This window comes from Melozone crissalis, unplaced genomic scaffold (assembly GCF_028551555.1).
Source record: "Melozone crissalis strain CALT ecotype California unplaced genomic scaffold, PUWL_Pcris_2 ptg000005l_1, whole genome shotgun sequence".
Classification (NCBI taxonomy): Eukaryota; Metazoa; Chordata; class Aves; order Passeriformes; family Passerellidae; genus Melozone; species Melozone crissalis.
The window spans coordinates 55,717,793-55,736,513 of record NW_026535783.1 but is presented as its reverse complement, the minus strand read 5'-3'; the positions used below and the strand labels follow the sequence as shown (position 1 = coordinate 55,736,513).

The 18,721-nt window shown below is 37.3% G+C and overlaps 1 protein-coding gene across 2 annotated transcripts in view; it reads left to right on the top strand.

Moving 5' to 3' along the window:
* The first annotated feature begins 410 nt into the window (after positions 1-410).
* IPO11 (importin 11) overlaps positions 411-18,721 on the top strand; it is an 80,057-nt gene continuing 61,746 nt past the window's right edge. For both annotated transcript variants that reach the window (XM_054281645.1, XM_054281652.1), the window contains exons 1-6: positions 411-477; positions 959-1,026; positions 7,787-7,871; positions 8,156-8,299; positions 11,626-11,726; positions 16,483-16,555. In XM_054281645.1, coding sequence (XP_054137620.1) covers positions 8,162-8,299; positions 11,626-11,726; positions 16,483-16,555 — 312 coding nt within the window. In that variant the 5' untranslated portion in view covers positions 411-477; positions 959-1,026; positions 7,787-7,871; positions 8,156-8,161. The remainder of the gene's footprint in view (positions 478-958; positions 1,027-7,786; positions 7,872-8,155; positions 8,300-11,625; positions 11,727-16,482; positions 16,556-18,721) is intronic.

The following is an 18,721-nucleotide window of genomic DNA, read 5'->3' as shown; positions in this document are numbered from 1 at the left end:
GTTTCTGCCGGTAAGAAAACGCGGCTCTTTAACCCCCTCACTCCGCACAAAGCGCCCGCCCGCTCGTGGCCTGGAGTTACAGTACGGGTGCAGTCATTCCCAGCCGCTGCCACGCCAATAAAGTACACTCATTTTTTTTAATCCTTTCTGTATTTTTTGCTTGACTTGCTCATATATTTAGCGCTATGTTTTGACGCGAGCACCACGCGCGTCCGCCGTGACGCCCCGCCCCGGGAACGTCTCAGGGAAGAGCGGCACACTGCCCCGCGCGCCACACCCCCCCTGCGCGCGTGCAGCCGCCGCCTGACGTCAGCGGGCTGCGCGCTCCGAGAGCCCCGACCCCGCCGCCCCAAGCCCCGCCCCCGCCGCGCTTTTGCCGGCGGAGCGGCGCGGGCAGCACTCTGGCGTCGCGGGGATGTGACGTCAGAGCCGCGCGCCGGGGAAGCGGTGGTGGCGGCGCGGCGCTCGCTGGTCCCGGTTCGTGCGGGGACGGGACGGGAGGGGACGGGTGGCGCCGGCGGCTCCAGCGGGGCAGCGCTCGGGGCACGGAGCCCAGGGCTGCGCCGCTGCGGGCGGCGGCGCTCCTACGCACTCGCTTTGGCTGCTGCTCTGCCGGCTGTGCCCCCGTTTGCGCTGCCCGAGCCGGCGCGGCTCCGGCGTGGAGTGCCCGCCACGGCACCGGCTCCGGGGCACCGCCCCCGGGGTTAGGGCAGCCAGGCCTCCTTTACCTATTATTGCTGGCCGCGACAAAGGGCCTGCTCGGAGCAGGAAGTAAATAACTGTTGCCTAATTCCTGGCAGGGAACAGTTTCCCGCTTTCTCCTTGGAACATTTTTGAGTCAGGCTGGAATTAATGGAAGGCTTGGGAGGAAGATGAGGCGTTAACCCGAGAGAACTTGTTTTGTGCGGGAAGGGGCGCGTATTTGCCTTTATTCCAGGTGGTTGCTTTCTTCCTGCAGGCTGAAGAGCAGCAATTTTTCTGCCGAGCAGTCTTCCCTTAATCAGAGGCAGGCTCAGTGCAGCAGTGGTGAGTTATTTCTCCAATTTGTTACCGTGGAAGACAGCACTATGTGTAAAGTGCAAGAACAAGGCCTTAAATGCAATGGTGTTGCTGCTTCCCACTTACATGTGCCTTGTTTCCCATGTCTCATACATGAAGTCATATCTGTAACACATTTGGTCTGGCTTTTAAATCAGCTCACACAACACATCAGCAAAATGCTGCTGAGTTCAAATTTATATGTACACAAGATATATCCAAGTTTTTGCCAAAAGTGTGTTCCTTGTGGAGTTTGGTTTCTTCAGACTTCATGGCAACACCAAATTTGTCACTGCTCTCTGTTTTTCTTCTCTCATTCTTTCACTGTACTGTTCTCATCAGGGACATTTATTATCATGTGTATAAATGATAAAGGTGTTTGTCAGCCATGCTTTACATATAACATTTTTAAAAACTGTATCATCAAGAGTGGGATTTAACTGTAGTTAAAATGAAAGTGTTTAAACCTGTTTCAGAACATAAGGACTGAATGAAACATGCGGATCCATCTCAGCTGTGTGGCACTAGTTTGTTTTAAGTGGTCTGTCAGGTCTTTTTAAAAATCCATTAAATTAGGTAAATTAGGAAGAAGTTAAAGGAATGAGGTTGACCTTGTAGTATTGGTCATCCTAGAAAGTCACTATTAAATGTTAAAAATATTCTTACATTGTCTCTGTATCCATTTGTCTTTTCCTGTGTCATCAGTCCTGAACACTGTGGCAGAGTAATTTTTGAGTTAATCCTTGGAATTGTCTCACTCATTTCTTTGCTCCCTGTTCTTTCTATTGGGAATTTTTGGTCACTTTGGTGGTTACTGTTTAATATCAAAGTTCATTCTTCTCCTCAGAATTTTTAATATAATCTGATTGGCTTTCCTTAACATTGTTGTCAGCCTTGCTTGTTGCTGTCCTTTATTACTGTGGTCTTTGCTGTTCTTAGTTCTTGTATCCTTCATGTCTTCTGCATGCTTTTTTCAGACCTAAGTGTCGCAGACATTTTTTCCATAGAAATCCTTTCTTTGGGATTTGTTCATCTTCTGGGAAGCTGAGGCCCCAGAAGAAGAATGTAAACAATTGTTATCGGCTGGTATGGAATGTAACAGGTGCAGCGGTGATTGGGCTTCTGTGAGTGTTTGGATTTGCTAACCACTCACAGGAGAGGTTTGTCCTTGCTTTCTGCTGGACACAGAACTTTGTTATTCATTCTTTTCTATGCTATTCTTAGGTTAGCAGCCTCTGCAACTTCTCTCCTTATTCTTTTTAGTATAGTTATAATGTATTATATATCTTATATCAATAAATCCAGCCTTCTCATCATGAAACAAGAGTCTCATCCTTCTCTCACCCTGGAGACCTCATCAGGTCGCTGTAATACCTAAGTTTTAGTTTCAATGTTAAATTTTTGTAAAAATGAAATTTTGGAAATTCTACTTCTGTGTTTCTGTTACTAGCAGTATGGGAAAAAAACACCTCTAACTCTCTTTGCTGCTCAGACATTTTGTCTTCTTTACTGTGGCTTAAATATTGAGCAAACTTTACATAGCTTGGTTCAATTACATAAAGAAAAATTAATATGTGGGTTCTGAGAAATTTTAGTAATGCTTAATGTTAGTAATTTTGTTAGTTTTGGTAATTGCTGTAGTTATTAGTGAGTTTAAGTAGTATCTTCAATAACCAGGATAGTTTTAGTTCTTTTGGGGGCATTCCTCAGTAGGACTATGAGCATGTGGCATGATGCAGATACTGCAATGTTAGAAAAGAGATTCATGGAGGAGTTTGTGGAAGGCTGGAGAAAAATCAGTGTAACTACCAGCTTTTCCTGAAGGTGACAGTATCCTTGGTAATGTATCTTATCTCTATGACTGAATGCCAGTGTTTGTGTTACTTATTTCGGGAGTTCTTGTGGCTTTTCAGCATGGAAACTTTGTTTTTCCTGTTTCCCTTGAAACAAATGTGCTGTAAACGACAGTCCCAATTTTCTACTTGAACCTTCTGAGCTGCAGGGTGTAGCTTTGTAGTTGTTTGTTGGTTGTATAATCTGCTGATAGGAAGCAGCAAGTTGTCTTTGTAAGCACTCTTCAGGGAATTAGTTTTAGGTGTCTGCAAAGGCTTCCTTAGGTTCCACTGTCATAACAAACATTAAACTTTACCTCCTCACAGATAATTTGCTTTAGACCACAGACTATCCTAGTAGCTCTGACCTCTCTCCAGTTTGCTCCTTCTTGAACTGAAGAGAGGGAGAACTGTGAGAACCAAGCTGGAAATGGGGTCCTAGGAGCCATCTCAGACACTGGGTAAAGAAGGATCACAACATCATCAGAGCCACTGATGCTTTGAAGTAGCCCAGAATGTATTTGCACTATGATCAGAGAGAGCACACTGTATTTTGTGTAATGTGTTTATGGCTTTGTCGTCTTCTGATTTCATAAAATCTTAATTTATTCTTGTACCTTCTTACAGCTGAAAAGAATTAATTGAATTTTTAACAAAAGAAAACAAAAATACACAGAATTAATTATCTGGATATGAGTGAGTTGTTACACTGCATTCTCTCAGAAAAACTGAAGTAGGGAGGTGTTTAGTGATGAAATCCTTTGTTTTGTACCCCTTCAGATGTTTAGTAGTTGCCAATTTCTTTTGGCACATGTGATTTTAAAATTAGGATGTTTTTTAGTGTGAAGGGAAAATACTACGTACTTACTTGTTAGTATCAGAAACATTGGCTGTAAAGGAAAAACATTACACTGGCATGGCTAATATAAAACTAGAACATTTAAGACATTGAATACTTTCTAGTGACAGGGATTTCTTTTCCTTCCTGCAAAATGTTTGTGTGCAATTTTGTTGTTATAGCAATGGGTGTGGACCACAGAAAAGCAGGAGAAGGCAGTGAACATTCCTGATACTGCTCAGTGTTTATGGTGAAGACACAGACTGATGTTAGTAAATAAAAAGGGGAAATGACACCCTTATTCAGTAATCAAACCTGGAAATTCTGGCTATTGTGACACAGATGCAGACCTTTAGACCATTCCTTCTAAAAATGTGTTGCTTATAAGGCAAAAATTTCTATAGGTGCCTCATGTCTCAGAAAGTACCCAAAAGACAATAGCTATTTAATACTCACCTTCTGAGTTTCATCTCTAGGACAGTCTTGTAGATATAGTTCAGTAGTGCGTAAAGCTGTAGAAGTCCCATGAGCTATGGAGAAAGTCCTTGTCCCTGTGATTTAACCAGTCTCTGGGGTAACCTATGTCCCTTTTGCCTTTCCCATGCAACAGGCGAAGTCGGATATTTAGATAGTGAGGATTGTCTCTATCTCATCAATTAAAAAAGAAAAAAAAAGAGGGCAGTGTGAGGGTATCACAACAATCTAAGATTGGAGAGACCTGGGTTTAAACTCCCAAGGTGCAGCTGTGTCTGTCTACATGAATAACTTTCACAAGTGCATCTGTACATGGCAGTAATTAAAACAGTATTTTGAGCAGATCCCACTAAGATAGGAGCTGGTGCCCTCCCTGAGTCAATTGTCTTTACAGGGAGCATGCAGGGAATAAGCTCCCTGTAGGAATCCTGTCAGTGAGAAGGGAAGGTAGGGACTTTGTCAGCGTTGAAGTTACATACTAGGACTTGAACCTGAATGGCTTGACATTGTTTGAAGTCATGTAGTTGTCCTCGCTCCTGTAATGTCCTCTAGTGTTTGTGGAACAGTGTGCTTAGATGGCTTGACCTTTTGGCTTGTTTGGGTTTTTTTTGTTGTGTGTGCCCCTGGTATCCCACCCCTGCCTTTTGCCTTTTGGTGGGCAGTTATGGCTCAGTCACAGTTTGTAAGCTTGTTCTAAGTTTACATCATATTTTGTCAAGAGCGTGAAATAAAAGCTGCTTGCTGTTCTGTCTGCTTTTTTATGCCTAGCACATTTACCTGTCAACAGTGTGGTGTGAAAATTATTGGAAAACTTGATCCAAAGGAAAACCTGCATTTTTCCTGCTCCTTCCATCTTTGGGTATTTAAGTGGTATGATAGTATATAACCCTCCTCTTCAGGGAGAAGCAGAGGGTTATACTATTTATTTTGGTCACTGTAGCTCTTTGTTTTAGCTTAACTAATTTGTAGCTAGCTTAAACTGCAAATTTGAGTTTTGTACAGTAAGGATTGATTCAAAATATTTTGTTGAAATTTTAAAATTTCTTTTTATTCTTTTTTTTTTTTAATTTGAAATTAATACAACTTAAATAGTGACTTACTAGAAGAAAACAAACTGTTCAGAGGAATTTTTAAAAAGCAGTAGCAATAGGCAGCTTTTTTGCATGTCTGCCATTTGTGTTTGCTACATGTTTATTACATGTTTTTTCCAGTTAATTTTTTGCTATCCAAATCATACCACTTCACTAAATATTTTGCAGTATTTATGAACATTATTTGTAGTTGACCCATCTCCAGGGAGATTATTTTCTAATTCAGTTTTGCTGTTTGGCGTGTGGTGGCCTCATCCAATGATCTTTACATGGGATCAAAAAGTGACTGTGCAAATTCATTGGAGACTAAATCTTGAGGGCTGTTAAATTCCCTGCCTCTTAATAGAAAATTCTTGAACCAGAGTTTTCTGGGTGGCAACCCAGCATTATGTAAAATGTTCTGACCTGAGTATCTGCAGTGGTTTTGACAGAGCAAGAGCATTGGATTAAAAAAATTTTTGTTCTGACCCACTAAGCTGTTTGATTTTTCTTGAGTTTTTTTTTTGAGCAGTAGCTCAAACTGTAGCTGCTCCAGTTTTTACATGGAAGTACAAACCTTTTCAAGAATGAGAAACATTATTAAAAAAGAAGCAAATATTTCACTTTGATTTTTGTTGCTGTCCTTTGTTGTTATCTTTAGAACTGTCAGCTAATTGTTTTGAAATGAGAAACTGGAAAAAGTCACCTGTTTTTTGTGCTTGCATTTTACTAACTTAAGTATGTCTTCTAATGAGAAGTGTTCTAGGTGGAGTATATAAATTTCCAGTGGAAGCCAAAGCCTTTAGGTTTTTCCTCCCTCTTCTTAGACATGTTATCCTAGAGGTGCCACCACTGTTGCTGGTGGGTCCAGTGGCAGATGTGTCTTGGGGCCATCTGGCACTGCTTCTGTCAGACATGCAGGAAGCTTCTTGCAGCTTGTCACAGAAGACACCCCTGTAGTAACCCCACCTTCTGCTACCTTGTGCACAACTGGTTAAAGCAGAAAGATTGGAAGGTTCTTCACATGGGAAGTATAAAGCAGAGATGGAGTCAACTGTTTAATTATTGCTGTGAGGAGAGATGTGATTTTGTGTTTCATGGGTTTAAATGTACACTTTTTTTAACCTTAGGACCTTCAAATTTTAGTCAACTTTTTTAGAGGATGGTTGGAGATTTGGAGATGAAGAACTTTTTTTTTAGGGGTGTTATACTTTTTTTTTCAATTATGCAGTGCTATTACTGGTATAAAAGGTCTCCAGTATTGTGTCTAGTTCAGTTGTTAAGGTGATTTTTCTAAAAAAAAAATCAAAATTTTTAAGCCTCTGTCAAAATAAATTTCATGTCTTCCACTTTTTTACTATTACTGTAACAATTTTAATCTTGATCTTTTTCCTGAAGGTGGAAAAATAAACCTTTTTTTCCCATTAAACAAAAGCAAATCACAGAAGTGATTTCCAATCACGATATTGGAAAAGACCTCCAAGACTGAGTCCAGCCTTTGACGGATCACTGCTTTGTCAGCTACACCACTGCACTAAGTGCCACATCCAGGCTTTTCCTGACCACCTCCAGGGATGACAACTCCACAGCTTCTCTTGGCAGCCCATTCTGATGCTTAGCAATCCTTTCCATGAAGAAATTCCTCCTGATGCCCCACCTGAACCTCCTTCTCTCTCCTCTTTGAAGAGAAACTGTTCTTTGTTGTTCATTTAGAAAACCTAAGTATATGAATATTCACTGTGTCTGTGTTATTAAAAGTTAACATAGGCTTTAAACTGACTTTTTTTTATAAGCAGAAAACAGACTTCATAGTTTCTTTCATACGTGTCTTTTTCTTCTTGTAACATTGTTTCTGTGGTCATTATAAGTGTAATTTCTATCATCTGGAGAGCAGGGTTTTGTTTTGCTTTCATAGAGTACAAGAGTGCAAAACCATGTATATAAACTGGAAATTTGGCAATATGCATTTGTAATTCAGCTGGTTAGCATTTGTATGTCACGGCGCAGGGAAACTCAGGATGCTCAATGTGAGAATCAGCAAGCTTCATTTATTAATTAGACCACCAGACCTTTATTTACAACAAGTAATAAGCTCATGCATATTCTGTAAGCCAAGCAGTCTATTGGTTATACTACAATATCAGCTCTTCCTCATTCTTTAGAAGTTACATGTCTCTTTTCTCATGTCTCTTTCTCAATTACAGCATCTTGCTATCACAATACAGCTATGCTTCAAGGACACAGTGTTTTTGCAGCTGCAGGGACTAGATTAGCCATGGCCCTGTACTTTTCCAATTCCTGGTTAGCTATTATTCCAACATTTGTATGCTAAATAAGAAGGAAACCAAATACATTGAGGAAAATTCTGTATCATGTAAGACTAATTGTGAGACTTAACGCTTTTTTTTAAATTAATATGAATTGTTAGGATGAATTTGAGTTATAGAATGTGACTATGTGAATGTGTAATTTTCTGTTTTGAGGAAAAAGTAGTATGCAAAAATGTTAATAATCTGCATTTTTGCCTCTTTCAGACAACCCCATGGTTTGCTCTGCTTACAGCTGAGTAATTATCTCTAGTTGCAGTTTTGCTCTTAGCTGCTGTGCTTCACAAGAGAGGTAACTGTTTGCAAGCAAAATATTTCCTGCAGTTCCTCAGATCTAGCAAATATGCTTGTAATGATTGATTTAATGCCTGCTCCTTCTGCTGAGAGATTTCTGAAAGCAAATAGTTCTATCCCTGTACCTCAACTGCCTGTGAGTGGGAGTCGTGCTATCTTTACACTGTGTAGTCTAATGAAAAATGAGTGTGGGGTGTTTGGATAATAAGAATGGAAAATACCTGTCTATATTTGCTATCTTTTACTCATTAGGTGTTTTTTCTCCTTTTTAAATGTTTTCAGATTTTCATGGATCTCAACAGTGCTAGCACTGTTGTTTTACAAGTCTTGACTCAGGCTACTAGCCAAGATACTGCAGTGTTGAAGCCAGCTGAGGAGCAACTGAAGCAGTGGGAGACACAGCCAGGTTTTTATTCAGTCTTGTTGGTAAGATACAGTGGAAAAGTGCTATTAAGTAAACTCTGAATAATTTTGAGTACTGGTCTCTAGAACACGGTTGAGCCATGACATCTGCCTGAGGGAAGCCCTGAGTTGTCATGGTCCAGGCAGTAGAATCCTTATGCTGAAGGATAGGGTAGGTAGGATGTGTCAATGCTAGGCATTGTCATTACTGTATCTCAAAGTAAGCTCTTTCCCCGGGTATTCAGAAGGTGGAAATCCAGCCTCTAGCAGTATGAGTGGGCAGTAGTGCTAAATCTTTTATTTACCTGTTGTGAATTGTGGATGGTAAAAGGCCAATAGGGCCCTTCTCAAAGGAATTGCCTTTACTGCCTCAAGAGGCAGGGGACCTTTTATATATCAAGGCAATGAGGACCTTTTCTTTTTTGGTGAGATGATGCTTTATGAGCATTTTAATAGGCATTCCCTCCTGCTTTCCATTGAATTGTGTGATACCTCTCTGGGGTTACTTTCCTTTTTGTTAGTGGAGGGAGACTCCCAGGGAGACTAACTGACCTGGCTGTGGTAGTAAGGTCCTGGAATGGGGAAGGTGAATGCTTCTAGAAGTGCTATGACCATTGATGAAATTGATGCATTAATATGGTCAAAATTATGACAACACAGTCAAAAAGGAAATGAACCTGTTTCAGCAAAGACACCTGAAAGTTAACACTGTTGTTATTCTCCAATATCTCTGCATATGTTTATAGTATTATTAAAAACAGAGGTAAAATGTTTTTTCTACGAACGTTTGTCCTCAGTGCATGGATTGAATGCCTCAGATTTGTTGGGTGATGTGTTTTGTTCTCTATAAACCATCTAATTTGTTTGGAGAGTTGAAGGTGAGCCCGAGGATTTAGGGAAAGGAGTAGAAGAAGATACTTTGAGCTGCCAAGTTTCCTTTTATGTACTGCCTTTGCAATAGTGTAGTTGTGGTGGTAAATGATCTTGATAGAAACCGGCGGAAATTACCACTAGTGATTTTTTTTTTTTTCCTCTGCATGTTTGAGACCTTGCACCTTGGGGTGTAGACAAATTGGGCACTCACAGGTAACTGGAACAAATATGAGTTAATTTTAAATATAAGGACTAAAAATTCAGGTGTTTAGATGCTTATTAAAGATATATATGCTGGCACATAATATTCAAATGCTGATAAATTTTTTTAAGTGGTTAGGTGGATTTGTTGGGGCCACATCAGCCTTTAAGAGTGAAATATCAAGATAGTCTTCCAAACTAAACAAGTGAAGTGTCTGCTTCTTTGTTTAACTTGATCATGACAGGTGTGCTGTCTGGGAGAGAAAGTAGTTGACATCTTCTTGGTGGAGCAGAAAAGGGTTCAGGGAAACAAGTGGAGAGTGGGTAAGACAGCTGATATCTGTGGGTTGTGGCAAGTAATATAATTGCTTACTGTGAGATACGCTTGCTTCTGGGACAGAGGAGAGAAAATCATAAAGAAGATCATGAGACATGCATCCTTGATCCTACCATTTTTAATACCTAGTGGAGCTGCTATCATTACTTTTCTGTGTTTCTCTTTTGAAGGTATTACATATCTCTCTTTTGATTCAGAATTGGATGGTTTTGAAAAGAACCTCCGTGCAAGTTATATCAGTTTGTATATTGGCTTCATTCCTGTTCTGTCTATGACAGCATTACTGTGTTATATTAAGTACTTCATGTTTTAGGAAGTTCATACGAAGATAAAGAGTGTAATGAGAAGTTCTGCTTGTTTTTGTGTAGATTCTTTGGTCTATTTTTTTTCATTTTTTATCTAGGTCTGGTCTAGTTTTGGGGTCTTTATCTGTGGAAGCTTTGTTTCTGCTAAATATTTTAGCAAGGAGAGGAATATTCAGTATGAGTAGTTTGGGTTTTCCATGTTTCATTTATATTGAAATGTTATTTTTGTAATATGGAAGTGGTGTTTGAAGTTAGCTGTTAGTATTTTAATATGCTTAAATTGCATTTGGGAAAGATCAAGTCTTTTAGAGATTCAGTCTGTCTTCCTAAATGGGCTTTGGGGAAGGAGAACATACTACATATAGATCATTTTTGTGTTGTGTGGTATTTTTGGTGGGTTACCACCTTTCTGATATTTTTCTACAATTGCTAGTTTTGAAGTTTATATCATTGTTGGCATGTAAATCTGTCTACTTTCTAGTGACTGGAGTGTGTTAGGTTTTTCTGGGTTGGCCATTACCTCTAGAAACATGTTACTATTAATAAAAGTAGATTTTGAGAGAAAATTAGGTTTTGAATTCATAGTGAAAATGAGGTCCCAGGTTTCTACTTATAACTGCTGAGTTACTTGAAAGGTTTGTTTATGCCTGTGTTTGCAGGCATGCTGCCCAAAAGTAGCTGATACTTTTGACCAGAATCCCTGCATTTTTCAGGTCCCTTCTTACTGGACTTCTAAAAGCAAGAAATACAAATGGTGCACTCTTTCTGCAGTGTACTGCATAGTAAGAACATACTTCACACATGCTTGCTCTCTGAATGTTGGAGTAATGATGTCTCACCCCTTGAGAGGAATCCATCTGATGCAGTAGAAAACAGAAGGAGAGCTGCTGTTCAGAGTAGTGCCTGTGCTGAAATTCAATAGCCTACCTTTATTTTAGTTTCTCTTGGTTGATTAATTTTACACCATTACCATACAAAATAACTCCTCTGTGTTTGTCTGTATGTACATACAGATATAAAAAAGTGTATATATATGTATAGAGAGATATATATGTATGTATCTACAGATATATAGCTTTTTATTGGTAGAAACTAATTTCCTGATTTCCTAAGCATAGTCAAATTTGAGAATTGCAGACCTACCAGGTCACTATTTTACAAACAGTATTGCTAGATAGGATGGTTCTTGCCATATGAATAAATAATGTAATGAATAAATAATCTGAAGACTGGATTCTGACTAGAATGAGGAATTAGCCTGTGTTCTGCAGTGGCACAAACTTCTGAGAGCTATGTCATTAAAGAATGTAAAAATTGTCTGATTATATTAATTACTACCCTTATGTTTCCTTCTCTGCTAGACAAGATTAGCAATACATTTGCCTTATATGTTGTTTTTTTAAATAAATCAAAATTTGGGCTAGTGATAAAAATTTTTTTAATCTCTAAAAATTTATGTTTAGAACAGTGTTTTCACTTCCCTGTCAAGTGATGATTAAGGCTTTCTGTTTATGTACACCCATATCACAGTGAGCTGTGTATTTCTACATACACCAGGGCATGTGTTGATACAATTTCTGTCTTGCTTGTGGTATCTCGAGAAATTTTTAACTTTTTCTTTTTTTTTTTAACAGAATATCTTTACAAATCATAGCCTGGATGTGAATGTAAGATGGTTAGCTGTGCTGTACTTTAAAAATGGAATTGATCGCTACTGGAGACGGGTCACACCACAGTAAGTTTGGAGATGTTCCACTTAACCATCTTAAAGTTGGCTTTGTTATGGTTGCCAGGCTGGAAAAAGAGGAGATCCTTAATTGATAGAAGTTACTTTAGAATTTGTGGTGGAACTCATGATATGCTTCAACCTGCAGGACTTGCTGATAAAACATTTTGTCTTTATATTGCTTCTTATGACTGTTCATGATTTACTTTTGAGAGCTGAGTTAGAAGGCTCTTTCATAGGTAATAGGTTTTGAAGTGATGCTGTATGTGTTGCAACGTTAACACCTGGGTTTACTGAGAGTGACAGAAGTGAAAGGTAATCTCTTGGACAGTGAGAAGGAACTTTCATTTTGTTCAAGGCGATATGTATTGAATATGTACACAGGAAGGAGGCAGCAGTTATCATACTAAAAAGTTCTGGTCTTCTTTTTTCATTGTTCTGATAATGCATGACAAAGAGTTCTCCAAAGAAGATGAGAAATATAGGCACTTTTCATGAGTAACATGTAATTTACTTAAAATTTACAAAAAGTGCCATTTTAATATGTAACCTGTAGAATTATATACTTCTCGGTCTTTTGTGTGGAGTGCTTGTTTTTCCTTTAAAAACAGGTGTGTTTTCACAAAGAGTTTCAATTCCAGAACTCAAAGGCTTGCAAGTGTTCAGTCTGAAATGCTTGTAATAGGTGGGACTGTCACTGTCAGATGTAGGGTATTAGATGGAATTCTAGGTACAGTTTTTCTGGATCACAAATCTAAGTTCATGTTATGATGCAAAATATGAGTTTCATTGTTCATTGTTTGAGATAGTTCAATGTGTTTTACCTTGCATTTTAAGTCTTTCCAAAGATCTACCAAAGGAGTGAAAACTTATAAAATTCTGTATCCACAGCACTTTTTAAGTGGTGTAGTACTCCTTCATTATGGCATAGAGCACTAGAGTATTTGTATGTGTGAATTAGTATATAATTGCAAAACATCTGCAAGCATTTGGATTCTTTTTTATGTAACAGGAAAATAGCATCTTTTCAATGAAAGATGGCATGTATCTTTGACATTTCTGGTTAACAGGATTCAGCTTACAACACTGGTACTTCACAAGAACTGTTGGAAGAAGTTAAATGTTGTTTCAATTTGTTAGTATTTTTAGCCACTAGTAGTATTTCTGGTAAAAAAGTGTAGTTTTTTTCTTGCAGAACTAAAAACTAGAATTTTACTGTTTGAGATAAAAATTAAATAGAAATATTTTAATGTAGCTTCCCTGTAGTTTTAAATTAAATGTAATTTAAAAAATAATTTTTTCTTGACTGTTGAAGATTCCATGAGTTTAAATCTATATTAAATTTCCCATGCAACCCTATTTTTCCCCAATTCTAACTTCTGCCACTAATTTAGTGCAATTAAATGATAAAATAAATTTTAAAATTTGTTGGCTGCTGTTAAGGATTCAATGGAGTAATGCATACTAAATTTTTACTCTGTGTCCAACTGTTTTTCTTTCTAAATATGTTAGATGTGACATTTTGTCAGCACTCAACCAGATCACATTTCTCATAGAATATGTTGAGGTAATTTTGAAAAATCCTGATTTAAACTAAATTTTTAGTTGATTATTTTGTGAATCAATCATACTTTGAATACCATTATTTTTTGAAGACTTCATTGTAGATGCTGCATTTTTGTTGTCTGCAAAATTCTTGTCTTTTGTCTTGTATCTCACTTCAGCAGCTGTCTGCTCTCCATCCATAGCAGTACATCAACGCATGTTCTGATGTATAGATCAGGCTTAAAACTGCATTTTCCAGTGAGAGTGATTTAGAAGACGAGCCTGTGAACTTCCTCCCTCCTTCTTTTTCAGGCAGCTTTTCATATAGCTGTGGCAAAGAGCCTAGAGTTGTCGTAGACTCTTTTCAGGCATAATTTGGCTTCTTCTTTTGAAATTTGTTGTCAGCCTCCTCAAAAGCTGGTCTCACAGGATGATTTTGTATGTGTTTTTGTTTTCTTCAGAAATGGTTTGTCTTGATTTCAAGAGCTGAACGTGTTTTTGATTTTACAGACAATTGTATCCCGTCTCTTGTGGACTTTGTTCTCTTATTTCAGTACTATGGTAGCAACATGGTGCAATACTTTAACAGTACTTTTCAAATATATGTTTTCACTTGTGTGATTACTTCTCATAAGCCATAAATCCAAATGTGAAATATCAGGCTTTTTTTAAAAAAAGCTCCAAAATAATTTTTAAAGTATTTGGATTTATATATCTCCATACCACAAACACAGAGAAAGATCAAAGTAATGTTGAATTTGCAAATTGTGAAAGACTACAGCATAGTAGATAGTACTTAGAAGTTCATGAGTAGATGAAGTTGTTTTAATTTTTGGGCACATATAATTCAATGCTGAAGGGAAATAACTGGCTGAAGGAGGCACGTTCTTCCTGATTTCTCGCCTGCCTGTGACTTTTACAGGCGGAATTGTGGAATTGGCTTTCTTGCAAGGCATTAAGGGAGGCTGGGGCAGTGGTGCGGGTCTGTGTCTCCTCCAGGGGCTGAGGGTGTCCCTGTTCTCCGGCAGATGTCACTCTCGTGTTGTTTGAACGCGGAGTTCCTCCGCCCACGGTCCGGCAAACCCTCAGGAACTCTGTCACTCAGTGCTGCTGGGTGACACTTGCATCGACATTGATTTCTTAGATTTTTTTCGTTACTGTTTTCTAGTTTTGCTTATCACAAGCTGGTGTCTTTAAGGCATTGATCCTCATGAATCTGTTTCTTTTCTTTCCTTTGTTTTGTCTGCAATGGCAAAAGCTTAATTACAGCGTTTTTATTTACAGTAAGTAATGAACTGAATTCTTGCTGCTCTTAGACTGTGCATATGATAAGTTTAATATAATTATGAAAAAGAGTTTAAAGCCAGGGGTCTTGTGAGCCCAGAAACAAAATAAATTCAGTAATATAGTAAAACGGGGTATTTTTTTTTTTACAAACCAGGTTTTACATGCTTTCTCTTGTCTCTGAAAGTGAGTTATTATACAATCTACATTTAATTGATTATAGATTTTTAAATTTTATTAATAAGAGTTTTTAAGTTTTAGAAACCACTTAGACGATGCCTGCATGTATGGATATTATATACTGCATTTTCATATTGTAAAAGAAAAACCCTCAAAAATTTATTGTCATGGAACATCATCTCATGGCTTTAGATTAATAAGTAAAATAGTTACATGCAGAAAAGCTTTTACTGTTGCAGAGATCTCTGTAAATTTTAACCAAAATACTTTTAGGGATAATTTAACTTTTTTCAGAAAAAATCTTAAAGCCTATGTCTTGATTTAAAATATAAAAAATAAAATTGTGGCTCCTGAATGCTAGAATTACCTTGGAAAATAAGACTTAGTATACAGTTCTGAGTCACCAGTGAAACAATGAATTGCCCCTCTTTTGTACTATACTTCAAATGATAAGTCTTTTATCGAGAAAATAGTGAATACCTGTGTTTTTGCAGAGGTGAAGACAAAGTGAAAACTAGAATATTTTTGTAAATGTTTGTTCTTATGGCAATTCCTGCCTCTATTTTGTTATTATTTTGAGATTAATATTTAGTCTTTGTCTAGATTAGAGTAAAACCTATGCTTTAGTGAGCTTTAGATATAATTTTAAACCTCAGTATATAAAACTAGTCAGTTAATATCTGTGCCTGAGGTCAGACAAGAGGAAGTTGTTGTGTTGGTGTGTTTAATCTTCTTAATTTCCAGCCTCTAGCCTTCACTGAGATGTGATGTTTGCATGCTTCTAAATCATTGCAATGTTAGGTGAAACTTTAATCTGAACGACCTTGTGTGATAACTTCCAGGCTCTTTATGAAGGAGAAACAGCTTTCCAGGTGCTATCAGTAGGTGAAAGTTTGTTGGGGTTTTTTGTTTAGTTTGGTTTGGTTTTTCTTTTCCCCCAGTAGTGTAATCTATAAATACCAACAAAACCTTTTTTAGAGCAGTGTGTTGTGTTTCCTGCCTGGAAATTATAGGAAAATTGCATGAATGATATAAAATCTGAAGTAATACAGTAGTGATATCGTACTGTAACTTGTAGTCTTAAAGTGATAGAAGTCACTTAAAATTAAGTATTAAGATACCACAATGCTGCACTTGAATGAAAATTAACCTTTATGGCTTAGAATTTTTTCCCTGCTCACTATTTTCCCCTGCACTTTATGGAGAATATATCAACATACTTTTCACACAAAGCTATAATTTTCAATGGATCTGTAGTTTTAAGTGTAAATATATTGCTTTCTTATAGAAAAGGGTTTATAATAGAAAAGACTTAACTGCTTTTCCAAAAAAGCTGTCATCTGATATGGTGATTGCCTTATTCTGGATATTTTTTGGCCACTGTCCATTAGTATACATGGGCAAATTTATGTTCAAATCCTCTATTCTGTCAATAATAACTATATGACAATTGTCTATGAGCAATCCATTTGTATTTTGTACAGTTTTGTGTTTTTTCATTGTATATATGTGTATTTCACTCTGTCAACTCTTTTGCCATTTTTGAAAAGGTCACACCAAGTCTCAGAATGTGAGACTAAAATGCCTTATAAGTATTTTTTCACAGTTCCCTCTCTTTTTAAGGATATTTGAGATAGTGGAAGAGCAAATGATGTTCTTTTGTTAGTTTTGATAGTTTTTTTGATAGTTACAAATGAATTGATAGTAATTTTTTTAATTGAAAATAAATAATATTTTGATAAATATATCCTGGCAGTGCTCTTTCGGAAGAAGAAAAATCTACATTGCGTGCTGGACTTATCACCAACTTTAATGAGCCAGTGAATCAGGTTAGTGGTGATTGTTTATTACTCTTCCAAGAAATACTTGTATTGATAGATATCTTATTTTCTTTCTTTACAAAGTATTTAATTATAATAATGAAGTTGCAGTTTACATAGTGCTTTGCAGACAGACCTTGAAGTGAGATTTTTTACCATTGGTCATAACTCATTGAATTATAGAACCACTTTGGCTGGAAACAACATTTTGTCTCTGTGGTTTGTTTCTTTTGGTGTTGCAGTGGCAGTTTGTTGTCCCTTGGTGTTTGTGCAACTATTTGGTGAAATGGTTCAGGGAATGGATGTAGCTGAAAAATAACCTTTCCCTGAGTGATTTTGGTTTTTTCAGCTGTGTCTGCTCTCTTACCTGACTCTCAGTGTGGCCATGCAAGGAAATGTGGCAGAGGCAAAGCAGGAGCGAGCTGCTGATGTTGCTGCTGTATAAACCCACCTGAGCAGTATTGCTGTCACATGTCTAGTTACAGCAGTTTAGTGAATTTAAATAAGCTTAATAAAGCTTCAGTGTGATAGTGTCTTTTCTTACATAAAATGACTAATTGTACGCCATGATTTTGATTAGGATAAGAATTTATTATATTGAGTCCAGAACTAATGTTAGGAGCACAGAATATGCCCATACTAGATGAATCAACCTTACTTTTGATAACTTCTTCATCATGTAAGTATAAGATTCTGCAGGGAAGTATTTGCTAATATTTTGAGCTGGATCTTAAAAAACTTTGTCAAGGAAATACAGAAATGATAGGCTTAAGGTTAAGATTGAAAAGAAAAGGCATTGGGAATAAACTTCTGTTCTGCAGACAGTTCAATTTTAACTTCTTGGGATTTCTTGACAGGATTAATGTAACATCTAGGATTTAGAGCATTTTATCAAAATTAGGGTAGTTTAATCTTTGTAGAAGCCCATTGTGAATGACAGTTTTGAGTAGAGCTAAGAATTTTCATTGCAAATGCAATTTTTAAAAAAGCATATAAAGTGTTTTAAAATTTGTTCTGCAGATATAGTTTCAATGTAAACAATATGACAAATATTGCTTGTTTCTGAATGTTAACTAAAAAGAATTATGAAGTATGGCAAGCTGAACCATAGTGTGTGTCATTTATACTTTACTAGGTGGAATATAATTTATCAAATATTTAATTTTGAAGTTTGTATGGTTTTTGGCATATGTTAATAGGTAAATTAACTATGAAACTCTAATATTAAGTATATTTTTTGCAAACCAAAACTTTTTATCAATATTTTTTTCCTACATTCATACATTCATTAGTATTTCATCAGTTTGCCTGCTAAGATGATAGCATAGCATTTTTCATAGTTAAGAATGCCACTGCTGATGAACAGTTCTGGAGTTGCCAACTATAGTTGCAGTTGAGATTGGAATGTTTTTAAGTGACATTTTAAAGAGTAGTGGCTTCGTGTTTTGGTTTATACGTCCTTATGACATTTTTTGGGATGTCGTTTTTTGGGATGTCATTTTTTAAGATGTGGAGATTTTTATTTGTTTTTATCGCAGCAGTCTAAATAATTGCCCAAATTACATGTGATACCGAAATATGTTTCCATATCCCTTTCTTTCCCTTTGTTCCCCAATCTGTCTTGTAGGTATCCTGAGGTGTCCTTTCCAAGGAATCTTTAGTTCCCAGCCTGCTTGATATATCTGAGTGTTGATATCCTGTGTTCCTGATAACTGCACTTTTCCAGTCACAGACAGTTCATAACACAGTTGCTATCTGCCAATGCTTTTTGCATCACTGAAAGCAGAAAAAATTATGACTCTTTTATAGAAAGAAAAACAACACAAAAAAGTGAGAAGTAGGCATAGTATGGAAATGTGATGATACAACTTGACTTCCAGGGGAGGTGTAGGAGAAAAAGAGAACATACCATCTGCTGAAAGCGTAATTGCCATGCCCTCTGAAGATATTTAGCATATGGAGGGAACAGAGGAATAGAATACTTTTTCAAATGTATTACAGCAAGTTCTTTTTCTTCTTTCTCCCCATTTAAAAAGCCTGTGCTCAAGATAAAAGTACTTTTGCCTTTCCTGGGAGGTTGCTTCTTGTGTCACATAGGGAGAAAAATTTGTTTGCTCCCCCTGTTATGTCAATTGACATAATTTGATATAGTAATAAGTAGGACTCCCAGCTCTT